General features: G+C 48.7%; 1 protein-coding gene across 1 annotated transcript in view; it reads right to left on the minus strand.

Annotated features, from left to right (window-relative positions):
* Window positions 1-455: 455 nt before the first annotated feature.
* Window positions 456-27,443, minus strand: part of zbtb16a (zinc finger and BTB domain containing 16a) — a 94,558-nt gene continuing 67,570 nt past the window's right edge. Inside the window, exons 5-7 of the mRNA XM_060057014.1 lie at window positions 11,056-11,226; window positions 4,371-4,541; window positions 456-714 (exon numbers count right to left, since the gene is read on the minus strand). Coding sequence (XP_059912997.1) covers window positions 485-714; window positions 4,371-4,541; window positions 11,056-11,226 — 572 coding nt within the window. The 3' untranslated portion in view covers window positions 456-484. The remainder of the gene's footprint in view (window positions 715-4,370; window positions 4,542-11,055; window positions 11,227-27,443) is intronic.

Genomic DNA, 27,443 nt, shown 5'->3' on the forward strand with positions numbered 1-27,443 from the left:
AGAATATCTCTCCCTCTCGCTCCCTGCTCTCGCTTCTCCCTTGCACGTCCTCTCCCTCATTTGTTGTAGCACTGTTCGTGGCACGGTGCCCTGCGAAACCGCTGTCCTCATACCCACGTCGTTTCTTGCATGACTATGGGACAGCAACAACAAAAAACGTAACCCCCCCACCCCCCCAACAAAAATAAACGACGCACACCGGCGAATTTAAAGTCTTGTTTTTTTGTTGTTGTTGACATTCCAGGACTTCTAACCAGCCCTCCTCCCTCTTGCCACCCCGATATCCATAACCCCCCCCACACCCGCGACCACCATCACCCCATCACTCCCCCCCACCCACCCAGCCCCACCCACAAACTCACCCTCAGGCCAAACGCTGCACCCTTTCTCTGGTGTCCCCTCCATCCTCCTCCTCGCTTCTCCATCAACCCCTCTCTCCTTCCCCCTCTCCCCTCCTCTCCGCCCCCCCCCCCCGACGGCTCCGCTAGACGTAGCAGAGGTACAGGTAGGTCTTCTCGATGCGCCAGTCCGAGGGCACGTCCTCGGGCTTGTGGGCCTTCATGTGCTTCTGCATGCCAGACAGGCTGGGGCAGTACTCCAGGCAGATGGTGCACTGGTAGGGCGAGGCGCCGTTGTGGGTGCGCAGGTGCTTGATCATGGCCGAGTAGTCCCTGGACCGCTGGTGGCACAGCTTGCACTCGAACGGCTTCTCGCCTGGGTGGGGTCGGGGAGGGGGGGGAGGGGGAAGGAGAGAAAGAACACTTGGCATTGGTAAGCAAGGTGGGACATGACAGAAGAAAATATACAAAAAAGATACAAAGAATAATCGAAACCGTTAACAACGGCAAACAATTTTGAAGGCTGAGGTTCTGTTTGTCAGTTTGTACGCGGCTACGGTATTCGCAAATCATTAAAACAACATGACCTGTTAGGGAGAGGGAGAGAAAGAACACTTGGCATTGAATGCAACCTGGGCTTGTAATCAGAAGAAAAATGTACAAAAGAACTCGAAGAATGTCGAAACGGCTAACAAACGCAACCCCGTTCCATTTGTCAGAAGGCACGCGGCTGACAAGGAACCAAATCAATGGACGCCACCTTGATTGGATTCAACTCGGTAACAAGAACATAGACAAAAGACTTCCAAGACCCCTCTCAACACTTTCCATTGGACATGAAATCAGAGCGATTGGCTGTAACCCAATCAAATCCGCAATGTATTAAGCTAGAGATGCTAAACTCTGGCAACGGCAGGTCTCAGGTCAGCGCGACGCTGAAATTCGTGTCTCACTGGAGGCACGGCTCAGAACGCACGCTCCTGTACTGACCGCCGTAGATGTGTGAGCGGTGGAACTCCTCAGCCAGGTCTATCAAATATGCCCCCTCTAGTGTGAAACTTAGCTCTGCCCCAATTAAGCGGCTAGTTAAAAGGGATGGCAACCCTTTGTGTTCAGTCATTATCAATTCTCATTAGAGGCTCTGAGAGGCAAAATCAGGCCGCCACTGTGGAGATGTTTAGGCGATGGCATTCTGTCACACGTCACCGCAGACTCGCGCATGTATAAATGAAGCGAACTCCAAAGACAAACGCTGAAAAAACACTGATGAAAGTACACAAACGCTCCGGCTTTCAGGGGCCACTTGACAGATGCGTTTGTATGAAGGGTATTTTTTTATGCGTTTTTATTAGTTAAACATGAAGCAAACGCTGTTCCTCTCATTCAATGTTTACCACTCCCTCTGGTCTTTAATGCGCTACGGATATATATTCTAAACGGATATATTTTGATTGGAAGAGACAAACGTTGCCACCCGAAAGGCACTTCCCTTCAGCGCGGCGTCGACCCGCGTCCCCCCTATAGCCTCGGATCAACACCGGCGGGGCCGTGTTTTCCTTAATCCCGCCTCACCTGATTATACAACCCATCAATCACCACGGCAACGGCGCCCTTTGAAGCGAGGAATCACGCAGGTGCCGCATGTCAAAGCAAACCGGCCGCCTCTCGTCGTCGTGGGAGGAGGGGGGTAGGGGGTTGGGGGGGCCGGGGACAGAAGGGTGTCGATGGCGGTAGAGGGGAGGGGGTGGGGGGCAGGCCATTCAGCCCGCCTGCCCGGACGCACACACCCGTGATTAGAGCGGTGGAGGGGAATAATCCGCCTGTGCTCCGCCGCGACAGACACAAATTAGACATGTAAATGCTGACCTTTACCGGTGGCATTTGAAATGAGCTGTCGGAAGCCATCTTGCCGTCTTAGCCTGTCAACTTTACACTGGTGTGTGCGTGTGTGTGTGCTTGCGAAAATGAGCTTAATTATCACTGGTTAGTGTGTGTGTGTGTGTGTGTGTGGCGAGGCTGTTTGGGGGGGGGGGGGGGGGGGGGGGTAAAGGTGCAAGAGTCAACCTTTACCTGGGTGAGGTTATGGTAGCCGATGCTGTTTAGCCCACATGATGCAAATGAGGGGGGGAACGCAGGTGTGACTCGCACCCTTCGTCTATAACAGAGAGCCAGAGAGCGAGAGAGAGCGAGAGCGAGAGCGAGAGCGAGAGCGAGAGCGAGAGCGAGAGGGAGACAGAGAGAGAGAGCGAGCCTGTGTGTGTGGCCTGCGGCGGTGACGGCCCGCCAGCACAGAGACAATAAGCACACTGTAAACAGGCCTGCCTCAATAAGCAGCCAATAATGAATTGCAAATGGGACTGAGGTATTGATCGGCCGTCGCCAGGCGCTGGTGGAGGCCAGCGGCGGAGGGGGGGCGGGGGGATCTGGGGGGGGGAGGGTGGGGTGTGGGGGAAGAGGGGTATTGTAGCTGCTTGCCAATGTCAATGATTCATCAAGGGGCTCCATTTTGTGTGCGGTCGGCCTTTGACTGTGAGCTTGTCACTCGTTCCCGTTATCTGACGCTACTCCCCCTCCCCCCTACCCTCCCCCCCGGCTTACCTCCAAGCCACTCTCCCTCTCTCTCTCTCTCTCAATCCATCTGTCTGTCTCTGTCTCCGTCTCTCTGTCCCTCTCGCTCTCTTTCTCTCTCTGTCTGTCTATACGTCTTCCTAATTTCTATCTATGTCTTTCCCTGTCTAGCTCCTCTCTCTTTCTCCAACGTCCTTCCTCTAGGTGTCTTTCTCGGTCTCTCTCTCTGTCTGCCACTAATTCGTCGAGTCTCTCTTTCTCTGGATCTCTTTAAGTCTCTCCTCCTCTGCCTCTTTCTGTGTCCGCACATGAGCCATCCCCCAAAATAACAAGGTGATTGTTTGGGATGATGGGGAGCCAATTTATTTGACATGGTTGCCTTTGATAGTGCATCGCTGCTCCTCTGGCTTAGTGATAATGGGGCTACGGAAGCCATGGCGTGCCTTTTGTGCTCTTAGTGAGGGAGAGACGAGTAGAGAGATGTATAGAGTCAGGGAGACATCAAGTGACACATATGGAGTTTCAGTCGTATTAGGTGAATTCGCACAACAACAACGGCAAATACGAGAGAGAGAGAGAGTGAGACAGAGAGTGAGAGATTGAGAGAGAGAGACAAAGCGAGAGATTGAGACAGAGAGAGAGACAGAGACAGAGACAGAGACAGAGAGAGAGAGAGAGAGAGAGAGAGAGAGAGAGAGAGAGAGAGAGAGAGAAACCAGAGACAGTAAGAAGGGAGACATCAGGTACGATCGGCCACACGACGTGTGTTTGGTGGGGGACAAATATATGAAATAACAAGATATACGTAAACCGAGCTTTAAGAAGCACTGGGATCAAGGTGACCCCTTACGCGCCTCTATCTATGTCAGCCGACCAAGGGCAGAGAACTGAATCGAACGGGCGGCTTTATGTGAGGTTTTGTTGCGGTCACAAAGGACCCCGTACTGTACGGTAACGCAGGCAGAGCGGACGATAATGCTGTGTGAGTGGATCAGGAGGAGAGAGGGGGTGCAAGAGTACAGCTCATGTCCGAGGCGGTCACGGCCTTCTATTGTGGACCACGTGTATCGGCCGGGTCTGTACTCTGTTTGTACTCGTGTGTGAGGTAGTGTTTACTGAACCGCATCGCCGTTTGATTCTCCACCGAGGCCCTCTTTGGTTGTTGCTTCTGTTTACTGTTCAGCGCGCGGACAGGAGCGAGGGTCCACGTGGGTGGGATCCAGCTCAAACACTGCTTTGGTTTTCCCTCTAATTGCCCCCACCTTTCAAAGCCGCCCCCCCCCCTTCCCTCAAAAGATAATTAGATAACAGACACAAATAATTCAACACCAAACAAATGACAGACAGACAGACAGACAGACAGACAGACAGACAGACAGACAGACAGACAGACAGACAGACAGACAGACAGACAGACAGACAGACAGACAGACGTGCCCGGGGGTCTCCGCGCTGGGGTCCTACCTGTGTGCACGCGGTAGTGGGTCTCCAGCTGGTGCTTGAGGCTGAACTTCTTGCCGCAGCCGTTACATTCGTAGGGCTTCTCGCCCGTGTGGATGCGCTTGTGGCCCTTCAGCGTGCTCTCGTCGCGGAAGCAGCTCCCGCAGAACTCGCACTCGTACGGGTGGTCGCCGGCTGGGGTCAGCGGGAAGCACAGGGAAACAACGTTTACATTCACGTGGAGGGCATTCAGCTGACGCTTTCATCAGAAGCGACTCACAATAAAGTACACTTGACGGAAGGAAGAGAAGCAATATATCGCTGTCGCCTGTCGGTACAGCAAAGATGTTCATGGAAACAAGTAAGTGGTTACAATTGCTAGGTTAACTCATTCCCCGTATACAACAAAGATAGCTAGGAAAAGATGCTACACAGTGCAATAGGTATTATATACATGTGTTTACAGAGATAACGTTAAGAATGGCCATGGCATGTAAATGAGGCAATATAGATACCGGAAAATATCACAATGGGTCACAGCAGGAAACATACAGAGTGTGTGTATATACACAGCGATTTAGAACAACCCTATTTTCAATGAGACTTGCATTCAGATACAAGTCATCAATGAGCAGGTGGGAGGTTAGAAGCATCTTGCTCTAGATTGCCTGGAGGTTACACTTTAGAAATGGGGGGGGGGGGGGAATCAAACCCAGCACCTGATGGCTGGGAACGGCCCACCGAAGCAAAGCCTACTCTGTCATGAGAGCAGATATCCAGCCCTGGTGCTATCGACGACCTCCCTGCCTGATGTGTCACGTTCACATCCACGTCACCCTTGCATCATTATTGCTCACCCTGACAGCAAGCCAGGGAGAAAAAAAAAAACACCCTTCCCGTACTGTCTCTCTCTGCCAGAATCACATGCCACCTCTCTGGGTCTGTATTCGTTTTTCATATTTCCAGCGGCATATCCCCCTAGTCAGTGGACGTGTATCCATGTCTGCGCAGGTTTGCTTTCTATTCAGGAGGTAGAGAAGGGGAGATGGGATACAGTAGCTCCTGGCTACGATGCCCCACCTCCACCACCTCCACCACCTCCACCTCTCCCAGGAGGCAGGGCATTTCCCCGGGACACGTCATGTTTCAAAGCTGGGAGGACAGGTCTTAAAACTAGAGATAGGAAGATAGATAGGTAGTAAGTAAGAGTGGTAGGGGGAATCAGCAGCCCAGGGGACAGAGTGTGTGTGTGTCTATGTGTGTGAGTTGGATGTGTGTGTGTGTGTGTGTGTGTGTGTGTGTGTGTGTGTGTGTGTGTGTGTGTGTGTGTGTGTGTGTGTGTGTGTGTGTGTGTGTGTGTGTGTGTGTGTGTGTGTGTGTGTGTGTGTGTAAGTACGCATGACTGTGTGCAAATGTGTGTGGGTGTCTGCATATGTGTGTGTTTGTGTATTTGTGGGGACACGTTTATGTGTGTGCGCCGTGTGTGTGTTTGTCGCAAGCGAGTGTAATTTGTGTGCGTGGGTTGGCGTGTGGGGCCGGGGTCTGGCGGTAAAAATCGATAAAAGTGGCAGACTTTATTTGTCTGCATGAAGTTATCAGAGGGCTCCTGCTGTAAGATATTGTGCTGTTCCCGGCGTCTCCGACCGCCCCTACAGATCACACTCCATCATGGGCCGCCGTGCTCGCCGCCACACCGCAGGAATAATAATCACAGCCCCATTCCACTCGCCTATTAATTAGACGCCCCGATCACATGTGCAAGGGGGATGGCTAGCGTGCTCAGGCAGGCACACAAACGTGGACAGACGCACTCACGCACGCACGGACACACACATGGACACACACACACACACACACACACACACACACACACATGCACACACACACACATGCAAACTTAAGCACGTGTATGCACAGACACACACCTTAATGCACACGCAAGTGCTCACAAACACACACACACACACACACACGCGCACGCCCGAAGACACACACACACACAAGCGGAGGGGGGGGGGGCTGTTTTTCTATACCTTCTCACTTCCTGCTGGCCGGACCACGCGCTACAATCGGACACGGCGTCGGCTTTGATGGCGGCGGTTTAAATTAGTCTGCGGCCTAAGCTACGGTAGTTTGCGGCATTTTAGCAGCGCACGCAAGGTCACTGTTAAATAAATAAACCGTAGACTGCTCGGATATATATTCAAACTGCAGGCGAACGCCCCGAACGAGCAGACAGGTCTTAATTTTGTCGGGGGAATACATTACGCTCGCAGGCACAAGAAGATATGTGTCCTCCATAAATCAAGAGCCTGTCACCGGGTTTTCTTCTTTCGCTTCATCGTCCGTCTCCCTCAGTTCTTTTCCTTTTTTTCCCTTCTCGTATACGTGTTGGTCACTTCCCCTACCCGTCTCTCTCCCTCTCCCTCCATCTCCCCATCTCTCTCACTCTGTCTCCCTTGCTCCGTCTCTCGCTCTGTCTTGCCTCATTACCATCCTGTTTTTTTCCTTCCCTCCTTCTTCTCCTCCTCCTCTTCCTCTCCTCTCCCTCCCTACATCTTGTAAACTGCATGGCCGCCTCCTAATGCATGCTGGTTCCACAGGGGATGACCTGTGCACGGAAGTGGAATGCTGAGGAGGAAGCTGCGTGTGTTTGTGAGGGAGAGGAGGGCACATGCTGGCGTGCATCGTCATAATGTCAGGACAGTCAGAAAAATAACAAATACAGTAAGCTCTCTCAGTGCCAGTGCCCTCACTTCATCTCTCCCCAGTCTCTCCCTCTCTCTCCCCAGTCTCTCCCTCTCTCTCCCCAGTCTCTCCCCAGTCTCTCCCTCTCTCTCCCCAGTCTCTCCCTCTCTCTCCCCAGTCTCTCCCTCCCTCTCCAGTCTCTCCCTCTCTCTCCCCAGTCTCTCCCTCCCTCTCCAGTCTCTCCCTCCCTCTCCAGTCTCTCCCTCCCTCTCCAGTCTCTCCCTCCCTCTCCAGTCTCTCCCTCCCTCTCCCTCCCTCTCCCTCTCTCTCCCTCTCTCTCTCTCCCTCTCTCTCCCCAGTCTCTCTCTCTCTCCCTCTCTCTCTCCCCAGTCTCTCTCTCTCTCTCTCTCTCTCTCTCTCTCTCTCTCTCTCTCTCTCTCTCTCTCTCTCTCTCTCTCTCTCTCTCTCTCTCTCTCTCTCTCTCTCTCTCTCTCTCTCTCTCTCTCTCTCTCTCTCTCTCTCTCTCTCTCTCTCTCTCTCACAGCTGCGGACACACAAAACACTCCGCTACAGCAGACAGCAAATTGGGCGTGAGTTAGAGACATGCGACGCGCACGCACACGCAAGGATGATTCGGAGGAGGAGGAGCACGGCTACAGAATATTAATGGAGGAGGGAGGGCTGGGGGAGGAGGGAGGGCTGGGGGAGGAGGGAGGGCTGGGGGAGGAGGGAGGGCTGCCTGCGCCGTCACTGTGAGTCCACCTTGTACAATACACTGGACACTGTGTGTTTCTGTCTGGGGGATTGTATAGTGCGTGTCATTGCGAGAGATTAGAGATAAAGAGCATAAAGATGGAGGGACAGAGCGAAGAGGGGGCGGGGGGAGGGTGGGTACAGGAAAAGGAAAACAGTGAGCTACACATACGAGACAGGGGGAAGGCATGAAGGAGGGGCAGATGGAGAGATGGGAAGAAAGGAAGGCAGAAAGAAAGAGAAAAGAAAATAGAAGAAGAAAATAGCAGGGGTGAGAGAATAGAGACGAAAGGGTTCCCCCCTCTATGATTCTCCTCTCCCGCCAGCCAGCCCGGCTGGGGGGGAGGGGGGGAGGGAGGGAGGGAGGGAGGGAGGGTGGGGGTGACGAGGAGATTAAAGATGCCGAAATAACCACTGCCGTTAAAACTGTTTTTTTTTTTTTCTTGCGTGCTCACAAGCGCACGCCGACTGGCTCAGCGGTTCTGTTCTGGTTTTGTACCACCAATTGGATGGACAGCCCCAACAACAGACAACAACAGATGTGGGGACTAGGGTAGAGTATGTGGTGGTGGTGGTGGGGGCTACAGTTAAAAGCCCATTAGGACATGGTTCAGTCACACACTGACTTGACTTTGTCGCTGGATGGTAAGTTTAGCGCACGTTTTTATGACAAATATGGAGGGAGGACACAACAAATTGCACAAAGCACATTTGTAATTTGGTGAATGTTATTGGAAACAAAAATACATAGATGCTGTATTTGTCTTTATTTATTTTTTATATATATTTCATTCATATTTTATGAGGGAATATGTAAGGGGAAACTTTTGTTTGCTCTACTTTTTATAGCTGGTGTTAATCAGAGAAAATAAATGTACTCGCAATCGCGGTAATGGGAGTACCTAAATAATCGTCACCCTCAAGACGTCACCCCGAAAACACAGAGCAACGGTGCGAACAATTGATGAGCTCCACGGACGAGGTGAGCTCCCACCACCCCCAGTCTGCACATCCAGCCGACCCCAGATCACTTTCTGTCTCGTTATGGAGGAGATCAGCAACATCAAAGGACAGGGAAAAGGTAAACATCTCCCGCTGTATGCCTCCGCTTCTCCCCGTTCACAGCAGAGAAGAAAAAAAACTAAACACTAGAGACTTATTTTTGGCCCAGTGATGAATACCAAGCTACTGACTTTATAATCCCCCCTCCCTCCCTCCCTCCCTCCCTCCCTCCCTCCTAACCCCCCTCCCCTCTCTGACAAAAGGCTCTGCGCCGCATTTAAATGATTGCTTTTTTCACGGCCACAGCTTCATTGTTATTTAACACACGCCTACATGAGATCAGCTTCAAGTTTGTGCGTGTGTGTGTGCGTATGTGTGTGCACGCATGCGAGTGTGTGTGGGTGCGTGACGTTTTTTGTAGGGTTTGTAGCTGCTGTTGATCACATCTTTTTGCAAAAGGTGTGTTTCGGTTTCTGCGTGTAAGAGGGATTTCATGTTGTCCCCTGCAATGCTTTTAGTGTGTGTGTGTGCGCGCGTGTGCGTGCGTGCGTGTGTGCGTGCGTGCGTGTGTGCGTGCGTGCGTGTGTACAGAAGTACAAGAAGCAGCCACAACAGCCCCCGCCCCTCTTGCCCCCCCCCCCCTTTCCTTAACCAAAACAATTCTAATGATTAGTGTGTGTGCGCGCGTGCAAGTGCGTCTGTGCGTGTGTATACGGTGGTACGTGTGTGCCTTCAGTGTGTGTGTCTGGCTTGTAAATAGGGCTTGGCTGCTCTCATCTCGCCGCCTTTCGTTTCAATATTTATCTGTGAGCGGGTGAGCTAAATCGGCCCCGACAGTGAGACTGTTATTTAAGGTCGCAGACAGCCGGTAGAGCGAGGCAGACCGAGAGGCAGAGTGAGAGAGAGGGAGGAGGCGGGGGGGGTGGGGGTCCCTTGTGAGCAAAATGGGATTCATTTCCATGTGTTCATATGCTGTCACGGCTATGGCGGGGTTTTTTCACACCGGGATGGCTGCCTCTGCCAGCCTATCAATCCCCTTCTCCTCCTCCCCCCATTCTCTCTTCCTCTCTCTTTCTACCTCTTCCTGTTTTTTTTCCATCTCTTTTACTCTGTTTCTTCCTCTCCCTCCATTTCCCTCTTCCTCTGTCTCCCTCTTCTTCGCTCTCTCTCCTGCTCATGCATCTCTTCATCTGCTTCTCCCTCTCTCTTCCTCTCTGTCTAGTCTCTCTCCCCCCCCCCCCTCTCTCTCCTTCTCTTTCCATCTCTCTCCTCCACTCCATCCATCTCTCTTCCCCTCTCTATCTCTCTGCCTGCCACTTCTCTCTGGCTCTCTCTCTCTCTCTCTCAGTGGCTGGCTCCCTGGCTCCACAACAATGTATTAGTATGATTGTCTTGTCTCGGCGAGAAACAAGCACAGAGAAAATAACAAAACGGGGGATTGGACAAAGAAATAGACGGACGGAGGCTAAGAGAGGGAGACAGCAGGGGAAAGAGAGAGAACTAGACTGACAGTACATATAGAGCTTTTGTTGGAAAAAAGTCAAAATCATTCCTCAAACGACTGCAAATGGGGCGGTTCCAACAGGATCTCTGATATGGGATTTTTACACACCGCCTAATGAACTGCGAATGTTTATGATCTATTCAGGCAACACGAACATCTGCATGTTCGCATGTTCAAATAACCTTTGTTCACATCAGCTTCTTATTATCCATCTTCGAGACTTACTATTTTTATATGACCAAAAATCCTCCAGCGAGCAAATGGAGTATCAAATATTATCCAATACACAAACTGCTTTTAACAATGATTACACATGCATTCAACATACTTTGTCACAAAACCATCGGATCACAAGAATGGTGAATGATATAGAACAATGATGTACAGTAACTAACCTAAAATGACCTTGTGGTATTTAGGTTTATGTGAAGACCTGTATTTAAAGAGGAACTGTATTATTGTGATTTTTTGCAAGCCAATGCTTTATGAACCATATGAAGGTTAAGAAGATACTAGATAAATGTCCCGGAGGTCCCGGTGGTAATGTTTACCATGATGCAGCTCAAAACACGACAGCAATCACGATGTCACTTAATTCTTGTTACCGGGGACCGGCATCAGTTATTGGTTACAGGGAAGGCTAGTGGGAATGGTTTGGGATATGGTAATGGAAAAAACAAAACAGAAACCATAGCGGTAAAACAATGGACCCGCAGATATGTAAAAGGCGAACTGCAAAACCCCCCCCCGGCCCCCACTGACCTGTGTGCGAGCGCAGGTGGCGCTTGAGTGCGGTGTGGCTGGGGAAGGTGCGGTTGCACTCGCTGCAGATGTAGCTCCGGACGCCCGCGTGCACCTCCATGTGCTGCTGCAGCGCCGGCTGAGCCTGGAAGCGCTTCCCGCACAGCAGGCAGAAGATGGCCATGTCCGAGCCTGAGGGGAACACAGCACACGCAGAGACAAGGGTCAGGATCAGGCTGCCGGGTGAGCAGTAGGGTGGTTCGCCCTGCGGGGGTCAGCTGAGGTCAGATAATAAAACCCGAACGGCGTAGAAAGGCGTTGGGGAACGGGTGTAGCGTGTCTTGAATGGCCGTTGATATGAGACCGTGGATGTCAGAGCATTCAATGAATCGTTTTTGTTGATTTTTCACAGCGGCTCCTGGTTAGTCACCGTGCAGTGCACCGCATGGGATGCAACAGAACAGACCCCGCGGAAAATGGATGAATCACCGTTTGTTGACCTTGTGTGTTTCGTCGACATTCTGTGGCTAAATCGCCAAACTAAAGCAACCGTGGCTCATGGCTGGAAAGCTGTATTCAGCACACAGCCGCTGCCTCGTAAACACTCTTCAGACACAGATATCTCCTCCCCGACACAGCGAGCGGTTGACAGTTTGTGAAAACGCACTTTATACTGAGGTTGGTGTGTGTGTGCATGACCTGGTTGTGTGTGTGTGTGTGTGTGTGTGTGTGTGTGTGTGTGTGTGTGTGTGTGTGTGTGTGTGTGTGTGTGTAAATCGCCACAAAGCCGGCAGGCTCTCTGATTGGCATCAGAGTGGACCGAAGGCCCAGAGTCTCAGGGTAGCTTTGTTCACAAATGCATTGAGACACACACCGAGGATTGTAAACACACACACACACACACACACACACACACACACACACACACACACACACACACACACACACACACACACACACACACACACACACACACACACACACACACACACACACACACACACACACACACACACACACAGGTGAGCATGTCTGACAATGGGGGGTCTTTTCTGCACGTGACTTCTCAGCTGGAGGGCTTATGTGAGGTGTACAAGACATGAGGCGTACTGTATTTGTGGGATTGCTGGATGCACACAATGATCATCTTTCCTTGAGCATTGAGAGAGGTAGAGATCTCTTGTTCTGTGAGGCTGCAGTGAACCTCAAGGTCTAGTATATAAATACATATATACACGCAGACGCGCACATGCACACACACACACACACACACACACACACACACACACACACACACACACACACACACACACACACACACACACACACACACACACACACACACACACACACACACACACACACACAGGGTCCACGCATACATCAACGCACACACTGTCTCTTGCGCAGTTCTGGAAAAAACACTCCCCTTTGCACTTTTTCAATTACCACCCTGCAGGAAAACTCCTGGGAGGGAGCAGAGCGTTTCTATTTCATCAGTCAATAACACATCTTTGGGGCAAAGCTGACACTAATTTAAAAATCTATGAAGAGCTGCAAGCCTGCCCTCATGTTCATAACCAATGGCGGGAGGGAGGGAGGGAGGGAGGGAGGGGAGGGAGGGAGGGAGGGAGGGAGGGAGGGATGGGGGGGCAAGCCGTCAGCCTCTGCATCAGATCAATCATCATCTCTGCTGCAAAACACCCCGAAATAAAAGAGGGAGACAGAGAGAAACTAAGAGAGGAAGAGAGAAAGAGAGGGATAAGGGTAAGGACCGAGGGGGAGAGAGCGAAAGAGAGCAAAAAGAGAAAGGGGACGGGTGAGAGTAAAGTGTAGCATCAGAGAGAGGGTGGGTGTGAGTGTGTGGGGATGACAGAAAAAACAAAAGGGGTGAAATGAAGACACAAAACGCATCGGCAGAGGGGAAGAGGGAACAAGTGGAGGAGAAAGGGATGAAGAGAAAGAGAGAGAGAAAGACAAATACAATAAGCCTTGTCTGGGCGGCGGGGAGACGGTGAATGTGGCCAAGAGGGCTCCTTCTCTAACAAGTACAGACAGAGCCTTCCCTCCCTCTGACTTCACATCGCCTTCCGCTCTCTCTCTTAGGCTTGTACTAATCTGGGATCCCGCAGTCCTTCTCTGTGAAAGCAGCACCGCCGGGGGGAGACGGCGCGGAGCCGGGGCCGCAAACCCGCCATTGAAAGGGGCGGCGCTACGCCTGGTTTCCTGTTCTGTTACGGAGATTTCTCCTGCAGAATGTTCATTAAGTCTGTTTCAACAGTGGCCTTTTATCACAGTGTTTATTTGTAGCTTTTGCTGTTTTACTGCTGGCTAACTTTGTGTTTGCAAATTATGCGTTTACAGTTGCACGCTTCAAGCAACATGAATGATCAAAACAAATAAGAAGCGAAAGAAAAGTGTGAATGCAACAATCTCTCGGATCGGAGGATAACAAAACGGGGGATTGGGGGAAGAAAAGATGGACAGAGACAGAGGGTCAATGGGGAGATGTAGAGTGACAGAACCTGAAGAGGGTTTGTTGGAATGAAGTCAAAATCATTCCTCAAATGATCAAAGCTGTGAGGGCAAAACATGACCTTTGATATGGAATTCTCACACACCGTCTAATGAGCTGTGAATAGTTTATGATGTATTGAGGCAACGCGCGGGTGTGCGTGTGCGTGTGTGTCTCTATCTTTGAGACTATTTGGTTCCACAAAGATCTGCAGCTAATTACACTCTTCACACTTCTTAGCAGATGGATTATCAAACATAATACATAACATAAGCTGCAGGTAACAGGGACTACACATGCCTCCATATTGTGTCGTTGAACTGCTAGCTAAAAAATGCAAGCCTACTAGCCTATAGATGTTCTAGACTTCTTTTTCAGACATTATGAACAAAATATTAATCGTTTGGTCAACAAAGTCAAGTGCGGTTACAATTTCCTGATGAGTTTACTGACAACTTGGAACAAGCTAATCTGACCATCACACATTTTTTTCTACGATTAGCGAGGCATGCAGTGATTGGTGATAACTACAATGTCTGTGTTAACGATCACCAGTTTGCCGCTTACACTCTTACAGTGCGCTGCCTCCAGCCACCGGGAGTGGTCAAAACAAGCATGAAGCGAAGGAAAGCGAAACAAACTGTTTCTGAGCCATTTTGGGGTATTAATCGAATCAGACTTTAGACTAGGTATGCACCGAATATTCGGCCACCGAACATGTTCGGCCGAAAATGGCCCAAAACATAATGTTCGATTTCGGCCGAAGGAGTAAAAAGGCCGAACATAATAAACCAAACTTTATAAAAAAAAATAATAATAAAAAAAAAAAAGTCTAAGTTTTACTCATTTATTTAAAGGTACATTGTTCTTGAATTCTTGCTATAATGTCTGCTGGAATGTTAGAAAACGTTCAGTATTAAATACATATTTTGTATCAAATTTGTAATTGATTTTTTTTATAGAAAAGCAAGACAAAAAAGTTTATAAAGGACATTTAATTGTTTGATTTATGCAATGGTGAAAAATAAGCAATTAAGCAAAATGAATGAAAAACAGCAAAAGCCACATTCGGTATTCGGCCAACTGTTTCAGTATGTTCGGTTTCGGCTTCGGCCAAGAATTTTCATTTCGGTGCATCCCTACTTTAGACATTAACCTTAATTCTTTTTTTGAGTTAAATCCACGTTTTCCATCGCTCAGCCCTGCCGCCTTAATACCCCCTCTCCCCCCGCCTGCACCCCGCAGCCCTCATCATCGATCAGAGTCCATTGTCATTCGAGATGCCAGCATCGAAGTGCTTAAATGGCTTTGACTGACAAGCATGCCCTCCCCCCTAATAATCCCTTCTACTTGTCATGCACCCCCTTTTTCCATCTGTCCGTCACTCTTACTTTTGCTCTTACTCAATGAATCTCTCGATCGCACTGGACTTGGCAGGACAGCGGGATCGAACTAAATGCAGAGAATGCCGTCTGGTAGAGGGTTGAATCAGTGGAGAAACACAGGGCGAGAAAACTAAACCAAACACAATAATGACCAGGGACATTCTCTTAGAGAGAGAGAGACACACACACACACACACACACACACACACACACACAGACACAGACACAGACAGACAGACAGACAGACAGACAGACAGACAGACAGACAGACAGACAGACAGACAGACAGACAGACAGACAGACGGAAACAGAGAGCAACAGAGGTATGTCAATGGAATGCAAAAGGTAAGCCGACCTCTGACCTCAAGGTCTTGGGAGACTTTTCTGGGGACGTTTAAACCCCTTCGTTTCTAACACACACGCACAAACACACCCACACACACCCACACACCGTGTACAAACTCTGAATACAGAGGATACAGTAACAATAAATCTCCTAGGATCGGCATGCGGATTTGTTCACCTGAACAAATACGCACTTCCGGACGCCGAGGACAGTCCCCGGAGCCAACCTTTCTGTGCGCACAATCCCCGGCTCCTTTGTTCCCAGATTGCGGCGGCCATCCACCCACACGGCCGCGGCCATCCACCCACACGGCCGCGGCCATCCACCCACACGGCCGCGGCCACAATGGAGTCGCATAATTGACACGCGGCGTCGACTACACTCCTCCGGCCTTCACTGCTCCTTAATGCGCCTCGACATTGTGAGCTGAGCGAGGGACAAGATAAATAAACTCGTCCTTGGTAAATAACTTTGTTTGGTTCACAAACGCACGCACGCACGCACGCACGCACGCGCACGCACACACACACTCACACTTGCACACAGACGAACAAACTAGAGAGAGAGAACGAGCCTCACAAAGCAGATTGTGTGGATGGCGGTGAGGTGTATATGCAGAGGCGTTATAATATAATTTTATGTCAATGGCTTCAATCGTGTTCAAATAAAAGAATCAACCATTGCGTACTTTTTACGATTCTATTAAATCGTAACCAAGTGTAACCCTACCGTCGCGGGATGAGGAATTATCTAACGACATCTCTGCAAGTTCCTAAGCGCAGGTCAAGGTGTGTGTGTGTGTGTGTTTGTACAGCAAATACATGAAGATAGAGGCTCTTATGATATAAAAGCTGGGTTGGGCGGAGCCAGTGGAGTTGACCCCATGAAGGTCCATTACAGTGTAGAATAAAGTTGGCCAGAGGGCGACCGACCACGCTAGGATAACTGGCAGTGGAGGGAAGGGATGGATGAGGTGGGAGAGAGCGGGACAGAGAGAGCGTGACAGAGAGAGCGGGACAGAGAGAGCTCAATCACATTTTTTTAAATAAAATAAAGCACTGTCCCATAATCCTCCGAGGCCTGTGCTACTGCTGGGCCAAGTGTGTGTGTTTGTGTGTGTGTCTGCCGATGTTTGTGTGCATCCTTAATAGGCCCAGAGTGGTGGCAAGGCTGCTGTTATTTAAGTGGGGTACGGATGGGCTGGTAATGGGGAGGAATGTTGGCCTGATGCAAGGTGACAGGGCCGGCAGGACTGGAGGGGGGGGAGGGAGAGAGAGAGAGAGAGAGAGAGAGAGAGAGAGAGAGAGAGAGAGAGAGAGAGAGAGAGAGAATGTAGAACTACATATTCAGTCCACCATCCAAAGAAAGAACGAGGTCTTTCATTCCAAAGTGCCGCACTTCACGGGTCGGAACATGAGACTGAGCAAAAGTGCGGAAGTAAAGTCCAGAGTCAATTCTTGAGATTCAGCAATGGACAGCTGCCTTAACCCCCTCATGTTGACACAAGTGAAGATTTAACCTGGTGAGATAATTGTCAAAATCATGTTGAACTTATTCATTTGACGTTTTCACCACAGCAACCTATCAATGTGGCGACACATCTAGTCCACACTGACTCCCCATGTAACATCACTCCTCACTCACATCTGACTCACGTGCAACATTCAGCCCGAATCCTCACACACATCTGACTCTGAATCTTCATGTGGCTGCAGTCAGTGACCCTCCATTTTATGTGAACTATTTTTACACCTGTACGGCATCCAAGTCCGGGCCGATATCAGAGAAAAGTCTGTCGGTCCGCATAACATATAAACACAGCCTCTGCATTGGTTAACAGAGAGGGGCGAGGGCTGGGTTGAGGTTAACATTACAATGGGGTAGTGGCCATTTACTGAACACATTTCACCTCTCTCCTTTACTGGTAAAAAGGAGAGGTGTTGTACTACAAACTACTTAGAATCCCCCCATTGCGTGAAGAGCAACGTGAATGACAGCTGAGAGATAAGCTAGTGGACTTGCCCCTCTGTCTCTGAAGGAAACAGCTTCTCCCTCGGCCGCCGAACATACACAGATAATCACAAAAGTAAAGCCGTGCTCAAGCTAGTGTTCTCTTGAAACGGTGCGGGGTGCTGAAAGGGCAGCCAGTCGCTGAATTTCTTGTTTTGTTAAGATGGGCTGGTACGCGATTGTGTGTTGACAAATGCGAACAACATCAGAGAAAGGAAAGAGTCTCTCTCTCTCTCTCTCTCTCTCTCTCTCTCTCTCTCTCTCTCTCTCTCTCTCTCTCTCTCTCTCTCTCTCTCTCTCTCTCTCTCTCTCTCTCTCTCTCTCTCTCTCTCTCTCTCTCTCTCTCTCTCTCAGCTAAACGCGGCGTGACCGAGCGCTATGCAACGCTGCGCCAACGCACGTGGAAAGCAGAGCACCTGCTAGAGTTAATGAGACATAAAGGAGTGGGACTTTAGCGTGTGGTGTTCAATTTTAGGCCATTACCAAAGTGTTTCCCCCCCCCCCTCGCCCAGCCTGGCTACTGCGTGTTGCTGTTGATGCCAGTCCAATAAGCCAGGCTCCCTCTTGACCTGCCGCTCACGATGAGCTACGAAGCAACATGGCGATGATGAAGCACATACTCATCTCACTTCACCCCTATACATCTAAAGCCAAAGCTGGATTTAGCTATTTGTTTTCGTCTAAACGCTTAGTCATAATCTGCAAAATATACTTATATTTACCGGTAACTATACTTATAGTAGTGTAATGCTGAAAATACTTATCTTAATACAAGTCGATGGAGCTACAATGTAAAGCTGGTGAGGTATTGGCATTTGGCGTTTTGCCCAAACGAAAAAAACCTTTTACAATAAAAAAATGTGGTGGTCCAATAGGAGCGCAGAACCTTCCCCCCTTCAGAACAAATGCATTGAATAATGCATTAATGTGTGTGTGCCGTTTATGTATGGTGATGAAGGGAAAACGCATGGGATCCGTGGGGGTAGCGAGAGGTGAGAGTGTATGCACCCAGGGGCGAGGGTGGAAGCCGGGCTGGGTGGAGGTGGTGGTGGTGGTGGTGTGGGTGGGACCAGGGCATCCCCCTTTAGCATATCCCTCTGTGGCGGTCGGTAGGCCACAATGGCCGCCCTGCAGGGGGCCCCTGCTGAACGGGGACAATGCTGGCCTACGATCTGCCAAAAAAACGACGACCGCGCCGCTGGCTGTGGTGTGAAAATGCAGGATGAGGGGGGGGGGGGGGGGGGGGGACCTAGGGGACCTTTTCCAGAAATCCGTGGGGTGGGAACTAAGTGTAAATAACAATAGACATTTATAGACAGCTAGTCCCCCCCCCGTTCCCCCGCTGCAACGCGATCCATTTTGGCCCCAGCGGCCCCCTGCGGAGGGAGCGTCCACAAAGTGCCGCTCTGCGACCTTTTCAGAGCGATGGTCGACCTAACGCGAGGCGAAGCCGTGGTCTGGGGCCGGCTGTGGGAATAACTGATGACCGCCACTTGTGTGTGAGATGGAGAGCGTTTTTTTGGGGCAAAGGGGGGGCTTTTATTGTCATTCTCTCGAGGTTTTAGGCGGGCAAACCTCCAGTCCGTCCAGTCAAATTTCCGTTCCGTTTGTTCCTCTCCCCTCGGAGAGGGTGACCGAGGAAAAGGAGACGAGGACTGCGCGCGGAGGACGTTCTGTTTCGGTTGTGGATAGACGGTCCCGATTCAGAAGGTTTGAGAGTCCCGTCGCGTTGTCGCTCCGACCGCGCACTGAGACCAACTGATTGGCCTCATTAATTCTACCTCGGAAAAGTGGGTTTCTGAACCCGGAATGTCACGGACTCCGCGGGTACATCTGCGGAGCGTCACTCATGTTACAAATACCGGATGCGAACACAACACAACGTGTACGTCGAGGACCCGAGCGTGGGCTGATGCTATTCAACCCGAGCTAACCCACCATTTTAAAATTAGCCGCATTGGGTTAGCTCCGCGTGTGACATAGCAATCACTAAAACGTCTGCCTTTCTTGGCTCACGTTGGCAGCCGGTTCCCTCCCACCCTCCGCACCCCCACACGCCTCCGCCGTACGGACGCTGAGCCCAAGGACGAGCACAAAGGCGGGTTTTTTTTTTTCTTTCCCGCCCAATTTGAACGTCAACAAAGACACCTAGACATGTACAGTGGTGGGGGGAAGGGGATGGGGAGAGGAGGAGGGGGGGGGGGTGTTGCATAAATATGCAACACGGAAGGCGGAAAATTATAGCCCGTCGTAGTAGGCATCGGCTGCGCCGGTTGGCTTTGACACATGCTTATGTTTGCAAATGTGCGCGTCCGGGCGTGCGTGTGTCCATACGCCGAGACACTAGGGAATTAGCATAGTACATATGAGGTGAGCGCGGATGTAAGTGGAGACTGTTTGAGAGTGCGAGAAACAGCTGCTAGGCTGATAATAGCGCTACAGTTTCACTTATTGCCGATTCATTCATGAATTACTCAATTCTCGCTCGGAATTGGGAATGAAAGAAAAAGAAGCAAAGAAATAAGAAGAAAAAAAATTATTTGGTTTGTGCACTAGTTTGGGAGCACAAACCAAAGGAAATGTTTAGTTTCGGTGGTGCCTTTTATCTCCGTAATTAAATGTGAGAGTTGACTAGCGGGGGGTGGGGGGGTACCATTGTGCGAGGGGCTGAGAAACACATAACACACTGTGCCCAGCAAGACCGCTCGAAAACAGACGTCAAATCAAAAGTCCACGGTGCATTTATCATTCTCCGATATGGTAGAATTGGAGTTCACCCAACACCATTGTTAAATTACCACTTCAATAAATATTTCATATGTAAATATCATGTAAAAATGTATCCATTTAAAAATATTAATATATTTTTCTTTAAATATAGATGTAACTGTAGATGTGTAGATGAATCTCAGTCCTGCTGCTATATATTTTAAGACAGCAAATCCGCCCTTATATGCGGTGGGAGGCGAATCAGCCAACCGAGCATCAGTCAACAAAAGGGCGACAGCCACTGTAGACGGCAATCTCCATTAAAACCACACAGCACCGACAAAACAAGCAAACAAGCCAACCGCACAACTCGCTCGCTAGGCTAGTGTGCAGGCACTGCCAACGCCAAGGCCGGTGATAACTCACGTCTGGGTGGGTGGGTGTGGGGGGAAGGAAAGGGCGGGGCGGGGGCGGGGGGGGGGGGGGGGGGGGGGGGGGGGGGTTGGGCCCGCGGCAGGGGCTGACGCTGTCACGGAGACGGCGCGCCGGACGAGATTAATGCCACCAGATGCCAGGCGAGATGCCATATTAATTACCCAGAGATAATGTCAGTGCAGCCATATGGCCGCGCAACTGCCCATTTAGTTGACAGGGAGAAGTCTTTATAGCAACCCCCACACCCTCCCCCCCCCCCCCCATTCCATCCGACCGCGAGTGTCATCATCATCGTCATGATGGTTGTTGTGTCGCAATAAACGCCCCCCCCCCCCCCGCAAACAAAAAAGAAATGACTTCAAGGCGGTGGCCGCAAGGGTTTTACATGATTTACAAATACCGGTGATCAGCCGTACGCCTATCCGCTCGATGAAGCATAGGACAGAACTCACAGGATCACAAAGGACGGAGAGCATCGTGTGTTCTCCACATGAGTGGATCGAAACATGTCTGTAGTGCGAGGCATAAAGCACAAAGGGCCATTCTGACGTGACCTTGTAAGCCGAAGCCGTGTACATTACAAAACATACAGACCTAAATATGTCGTGATTTGCATGCACGCCGTCGTGTGTTACGAGTACATCACTGCGCACCCCCCGTCCCCCTGCCCCGTCCCACCCTCCCCTCTTCCATGTCATGACTGCTCGTTAACTGGCTCCGAGCAACAGATTACAAACGTCTCGCGCAGCCTCACAACAAAAACAGGGCGAGGGCGAGAGAGAGAGAGAGAGAGCTGAACGAGCACCCTTATTAACAACGTCAACTTTTTTACAGTGGCACCACCGGTCAAGCTCAAAGGGGAGGTGGGGGGGATGTGATTACAAAAGAGCCCCCCCTACCACCACCTTCCTCCATCCCTCCCTCCCTCCCTCCCTCCACAACCTCATCCCACAATCCCACAAATCCGATTTAATCAGACAACTTGCGCAGGGGTGGCTGGGAGTAAGAAAAGGGATAATTAGTAAACAGGGGAGCTGCTCGCCGCGGCCTCATTGGCATTCACGCCGGGTTACTGTGTCGCATTTAAAATGCAGCCTGATGAAGTCTACAGAATCAAACCATTTGTTACTCCCATTGAGGAGGCTTCGGGCTACTGGCAATTAAATTGGAATTAGCGCCCGGGAATGAGATACAGCAGATTCATACGGAGGGGGAAGGAAGATGGAGAGAGAGAGAGAGAGAATTGGGGAAAGAAAGAGAGAGGGAGGAGAAGGAGGAGGAGAAACAGTAAAAGGTGTTTTCTTGACACTGTCTGAGGCTTACAGGGGTTTCAAGAGACAGTCTAAATTATTTGTTTTCTCATCCGGCCAAGGACACACACAGAGAAATGATCTTTTAGAGAGCCCAAATAATAACTATGGTAAGAAATATCCAATAAATTCTGAAAACAAAGATTAAGGAATTCACAATCGATATCAGCTAAGCGTTCACACGATTCACCTTGACAGGGTTTTGATAAGGTCAAAAAAACAATTAGTGAAAATTTAACAAAGAAGACCCATATATTGGCTTGTGCTTGTGAAACCACCTAAATAAAGAAACAAATACATTATTGACACTGAATGTCAAGCAGTATTATCCTTGCTATGCACTGAGTGTGTGTGCATGCTGGCCATCAGGCTGCTTGGACTTCAGGTGGGTGAGGGGAGAGTATTGGGGTGAGGTGTGATCACTGGTTGCAGTGCTGAGAGACAGCCAGCAGGGGCCACTATGACAAACAGCGGTTTGTTACCCCCGCCAAGAATCACTCAGACCACTCAGAGTGATATAAAGAAACAATCTTTTAACCTAATTCATATGAATCCATTCATTTTTCTGTGCGAGCCCGATCCCTAGGTCTGTGTTTTTGCTCGGTGTTGCCGGGCCAACAAAAGCCATTAGACTCCAGAAATACAACATTTGTGATGTTTCATTAAAATCAGGGATTAAGCCGCTGTCACCAATGGTCCTCACGGCACGACGTCCGTTTTCCCCACATGCATCTGGGTAGTAGTTATGCTGCAGTGCAACCTCCCCAACACATTTTCTCATGTCAAATCCACGACAAATTACTCATTCCGCTACACTCAGGCTACTTGACAAATAAAGCGATTGTGAAGTACTAACTCCCGCGGTTGAGAAGAATGCCTCATTTTTCCTCAGCACTCAAAAGATTGCATTTATGCAAAGCAAAAGGGCCGATAGTGGGGGATTTATCAAATAAAATTACAACAGTGATTGTGTGTGTGTGTGTGTGTGTGTGTGTGTGTGTGTGTGTGTGTGTGTGTGTGTGTGTGTGTGTGTGTGTGTCTTTCAAGCTAAGTGCACAAAGGCAGTCATATGACTGACTCCCCAAGGTCAAACACAAAGATGCTCTTCCAGTGAAACGTCAATTAAGGCGGAAAACCAATGAAAATAAATGACAGGACACAGAGACAAAGTATGTGGAGGAGATATGTGCGCAGCCATGTTGTTCGTATGTGCTCCATTTGTCCCACTTAGAAACGCTCCATTGTTTTACACAAAGAACAAAATAGCACTGCATTTGTCTGCTGCCTGCCTTTTTTTCCCCTTCTCTCCCTAAACAAGGAACCCATATCTATTTGAAGCATAATTATTTATTTCAAGGAAAACAAAATGAGCACAATTTTATTAGAGTGAAGCTCACCATGTTCATTGAAAATGGAAAAAAATTCATTACTTGTCTAAATAACTAGTTTTACTTTCTAAATGCAAATTAGTATTTTGGAGAGAGGCAAAGAAAGACGCAGCGACTGACTCAACAGGTGTTGGATCTGTAACCCTTCGCCTAGTTTTGATGTGATTACTGGGTTCCCTAAAGTCGAGTCCTATTTATAGTAAAGGCCGAGATATGCTGATTCAGGAAGCTAAATGCTGTTTAACACGTGCAGTTTCAGCTCTCCCTCAGGTCCTCGTTCACTTCTTTGCGCACACACACACACACACACACACACACACACACACACACACACACACACACACACACACACACACACACACACACACACACACACACACACACACACACACACACACACACACACACACACACACACACACACCTCAACTGAAAGCTTCCGACACGTTTCTAAACTGGTCCGACTTCCGAAAACTGGTGGTCACGCTTCTTAATCCGGATCGGACGGTGCATCTAAACTGGTCCGACACCACATCTATAAAAGGTCCAACCCAATGCTGAAAAGGGTGCGCTACCTTGTCGCTAATCTGTACAGGTCAGGGATTTGATGGATTCTGATGCATTTGTACATGGAAACTTTAACGTACTTGCAGCTTCAAAAGACTTGACACAATTGAATAACAAGTTAAGAAATCTTTTTAAATATTAGCTGCACCTAGGAAAATACTTTTCCAAGATGCTTGGGTTTAGCATTCAGCAAAATAGGGGTTCACATTTATTTGAGCCTATAATTGAATAAAACAATAATAATAATAATAATAATATGCTTGAATATAATATGTGGCAGATGTTTGGTGGCTGAAATCTCACATTCCCCCAGGAGTTTAGAGATTTTTCTTATTTCTCTGTCAATACATTTTAAAGGGGAAACAGTAAGGATCGTCAGTCCTCTCTTTCCCTCTATTTCTCCCTCTCCATCTGTCTCTCTGTTTCTCCTCAAGCCAGCTCTCTGTGTCTTTCGCTCGGTCTCTCTCTATGTCGCCGTCTCTCTCCTTCTTTCACTCATTTCTCTGTCTTTAGCCCCGTCTCTCTCTCTCTCTCCGTCTGTTTCTCTGTCTCCCTTTTTCCCTTTCTCTCGCTCACTCTCTCTCTCCCTCCCCTCTTCCCTGCTGTAAATGCTGCAAAGAGAATAAATGCTCAGGCTTCCAAGATGTCGCACTGCTTAGCGGCCATATGGGCAGGGCTGGCAGACAATGTGAATGGGGAACCAGGAGGGTGTGACCGGACCCACATTAGTCAAACGCTTTAAGGTTCCCTAGACAGACTGTGTGCGTGCCCACACATTCATGAATGTACACATGCGCGTGAACAGACAAATACACAGGGGTAAGACACATACACACACACAGCCATGCAAAGACATACCACAGACACACACGCACATACACCTGACCAAGGGATGCATTACGAACAAAATACCCAAGCTCCTCACTTTAGTCCCCACTTCCTCACACCGACCTGCTAAAAGCAGGCGCAACACACACACACACACACACACACACACACACACACACAACGAAACATCCCGACACTGGCAGACAGACAACACACACACACACCGAAACATCCCGAAACTGGCAGACACACACACAGACACAAACACGCAAAGGAAGAACCTTGAAAAAACCCAAATTGGGCTCTAGAGGTTCATCTTGTGAACTACGGTTCAACTAATACATTGTTATTTTCAAAACAGTTTTACAAAATCACCTCACCTTGCACTTATAATGCGCCTCTGTTTTGTCATGCTAATGTTTCCTCTAATTATTCAGATTAATGTTACAGGTTTTCATTTAATTTCATAATGTATCTATTTATTATCATGATTATACTCTTGGTAATTTTGTACACAATTGGTCCTCTCCCGTTCAGGTGACATTTTCTTTTATTCCTCCATCTTAAGCTATATTTCAGTGCTTGTCAACAGTGCGGTTATATGCTGGACAGGATGATGCTGAAAGATGGGAATTGAGAGGGACTTAACTTAAAATGTGTTAGTCATTTATTGTACTTCAGTTTACTTATATTGCATTTATCCATGTTTTTTATTTTTATCCTACTGTAGTTCAACCTTCCCAGAATATATACATAAATGCAAATGTTAAGAAAGTTCAGCTGGAAAATTAATCTGATTAAAAAGCTCCAAGGAGGAGTGATGGGGGTGGGTAGGCTTCATTGAATGCGATCATGGGATGGGGGGGTGCAGGCTGATTGGAGTGATGGAGCCATGTATCGTTTGGAATTCACTTCAAAGTCCTTCTACCCTTGTATAAAGCACAATCGGGCTGGGACCAGCCAACCTTACTGACTCGCTGACAGCCTATACGCCCTGAAGAGTACTCCTTTGCGGCTGGCCTATTGGAGGGGTACCATCAAAACCCAAAAACAAAGTTGATGATGCTGCATTTACTCATTATGCCCCTTTACGGGGGAACATGTTACCTAAAGAAATCAGGGAAGCAAGCACAAAAAACACCTTTAAGCTCCTAAATGTCTCTTGAAGGTAGCTTTTAATTGGCATTTTATCAGACAAATAAATAGCCACTAATTAGCATTTTGTCGATGCTGTTTTCTCTGTTGATTTTATTGTACTGATTTATGTTTTAGTTTTTTAATCTGCAGTTTCCTTTTCTTTCTCTTGCACGGTATTGTACTTGTAGCATTATTGTAGTATTGTAGCACTTTGTTGATGTTATTGTTGCCTTTCCTTTTAAAAAGGTGTATTTTGTTTTGCGCCGTATTGTACAGCCCTTTGAGCTGCATTCTTATGCATGCTAGGTGTTACATATAAAGTGTATATGATCATCATTATCTTCAAGTGGGTAACAAAAATAACATTTTGATATTGTTTTTTGTTCAAATATCCTCAAATAGTTCTAATAGGAGCTGTTGGTAAATGTTTAATGAAAGACGGGGATCTGAGATGCAGGTGGGAGCTCTGGGCTCCACGCTGGCTGTGACCTTGGAACCAGAACACGCAGGGACCAGACCATGTCTTTGTGGTCTGCTGTAGAAGTCTTTATTTATAGATCAGCAGTCTGTCGATAATAAAAAAAAACCCAGCTGGGGAAAAAGCACATTGCCCTCTAAGAGGTTGGATTGAATGTGTGCATGTGTGTGCGTGTGCGTGTGCGTGTGGGAGAGGAGGTGTGGAGGGGGGCTGTGTCTTTTGAAGACCTAATACAGTGCTGTCCCTCAATCTCTCTTAATTCCATTAGAAAGGGAATTGATTTTGGGTAAAGGAAGTTTGCTTGTGTGTGTGTGTGTGTGTGTGTGTGTGTGTGTTGTGTGTGGTGTGTGTGTGTGTGTGTGTGTGTGTGTGTGTGTGTGTGTGTGTGTGCGCGCTTGCGTGTCTATTCCCACATACCTACTCCACAGTCCACACACACACACACACACACACACACGCACATGCAGACACCACACACACAAACACATTTTTGTTCAGTTGATGCTCCTTGCTGGTCTTTTCTTGCCAATGCTGGTTCTGCTTTATTCCAAGATGGCATCCACTTTCACATCCCTTTTCCCTTTCCAATGGAACCCCCACAGATGTAAGCAAACCAAACCGAGAACATAAACAGGAAAGACCGAGCTTTGGGAAAGCAAAGAAATACGGCCTAACAATAATCTTTGATTAAGAAGTGCCTTATCTCAGTAAATTGGACATAATGTGGCCGTTGATCCTTATTAACCTAGTGGATACATAAAGATATATTCTTATCTCGAATACGATCCATTATATAAAATACGACTTATTATGGCAAAATAAAACAGCTGCTTGAGAGGAATGTGCCATAGTTGAAGAAATGTCAACCTACTGTGGAAAAAATATAACCACTACTCACTGACAAATATTCGAACAAGAAATGCCCTTTCGCTGGCCCTAAAGGGAGTTCCAATGCCGGGAATAACTTGCTCATCTGTGTTGATGAATGAAAAAAAAAAAATCAATGGCAATCATACTAATTGGCCATGGATTCATTCCCCCCAGCAGGATAAAATACCATTATACCAAATGTAGTACAACCATTTAACCTTAACATTTTCTAAATCACTGTTAAATAAGCCCCATCTTCAAACCTTAACGGTGGAGGGCAAGAACAAGAAGTCTGGTGACCTAGATAGCAGAAGTAGTCCTACGCAGTTATCAAAACATTGACTTCTTTCATTCAAAACAAAATGGCCACTGCCTGGCTGCCCCATCGGGAAGAGAAGCAGAGGAAAAATTATGGACATTATAATGATGAG

Source organism: Gadus macrocephalus, chromosome 7, assembly GCF_031168955.1.
Source record: "Gadus macrocephalus chromosome 7, ASM3116895v1".
Classification (NCBI taxonomy): domain Eukaryota; kingdom Metazoa; phylum Chordata; class Actinopteri; order Gadiformes; family Gadidae; genus Gadus; species Gadus macrocephalus.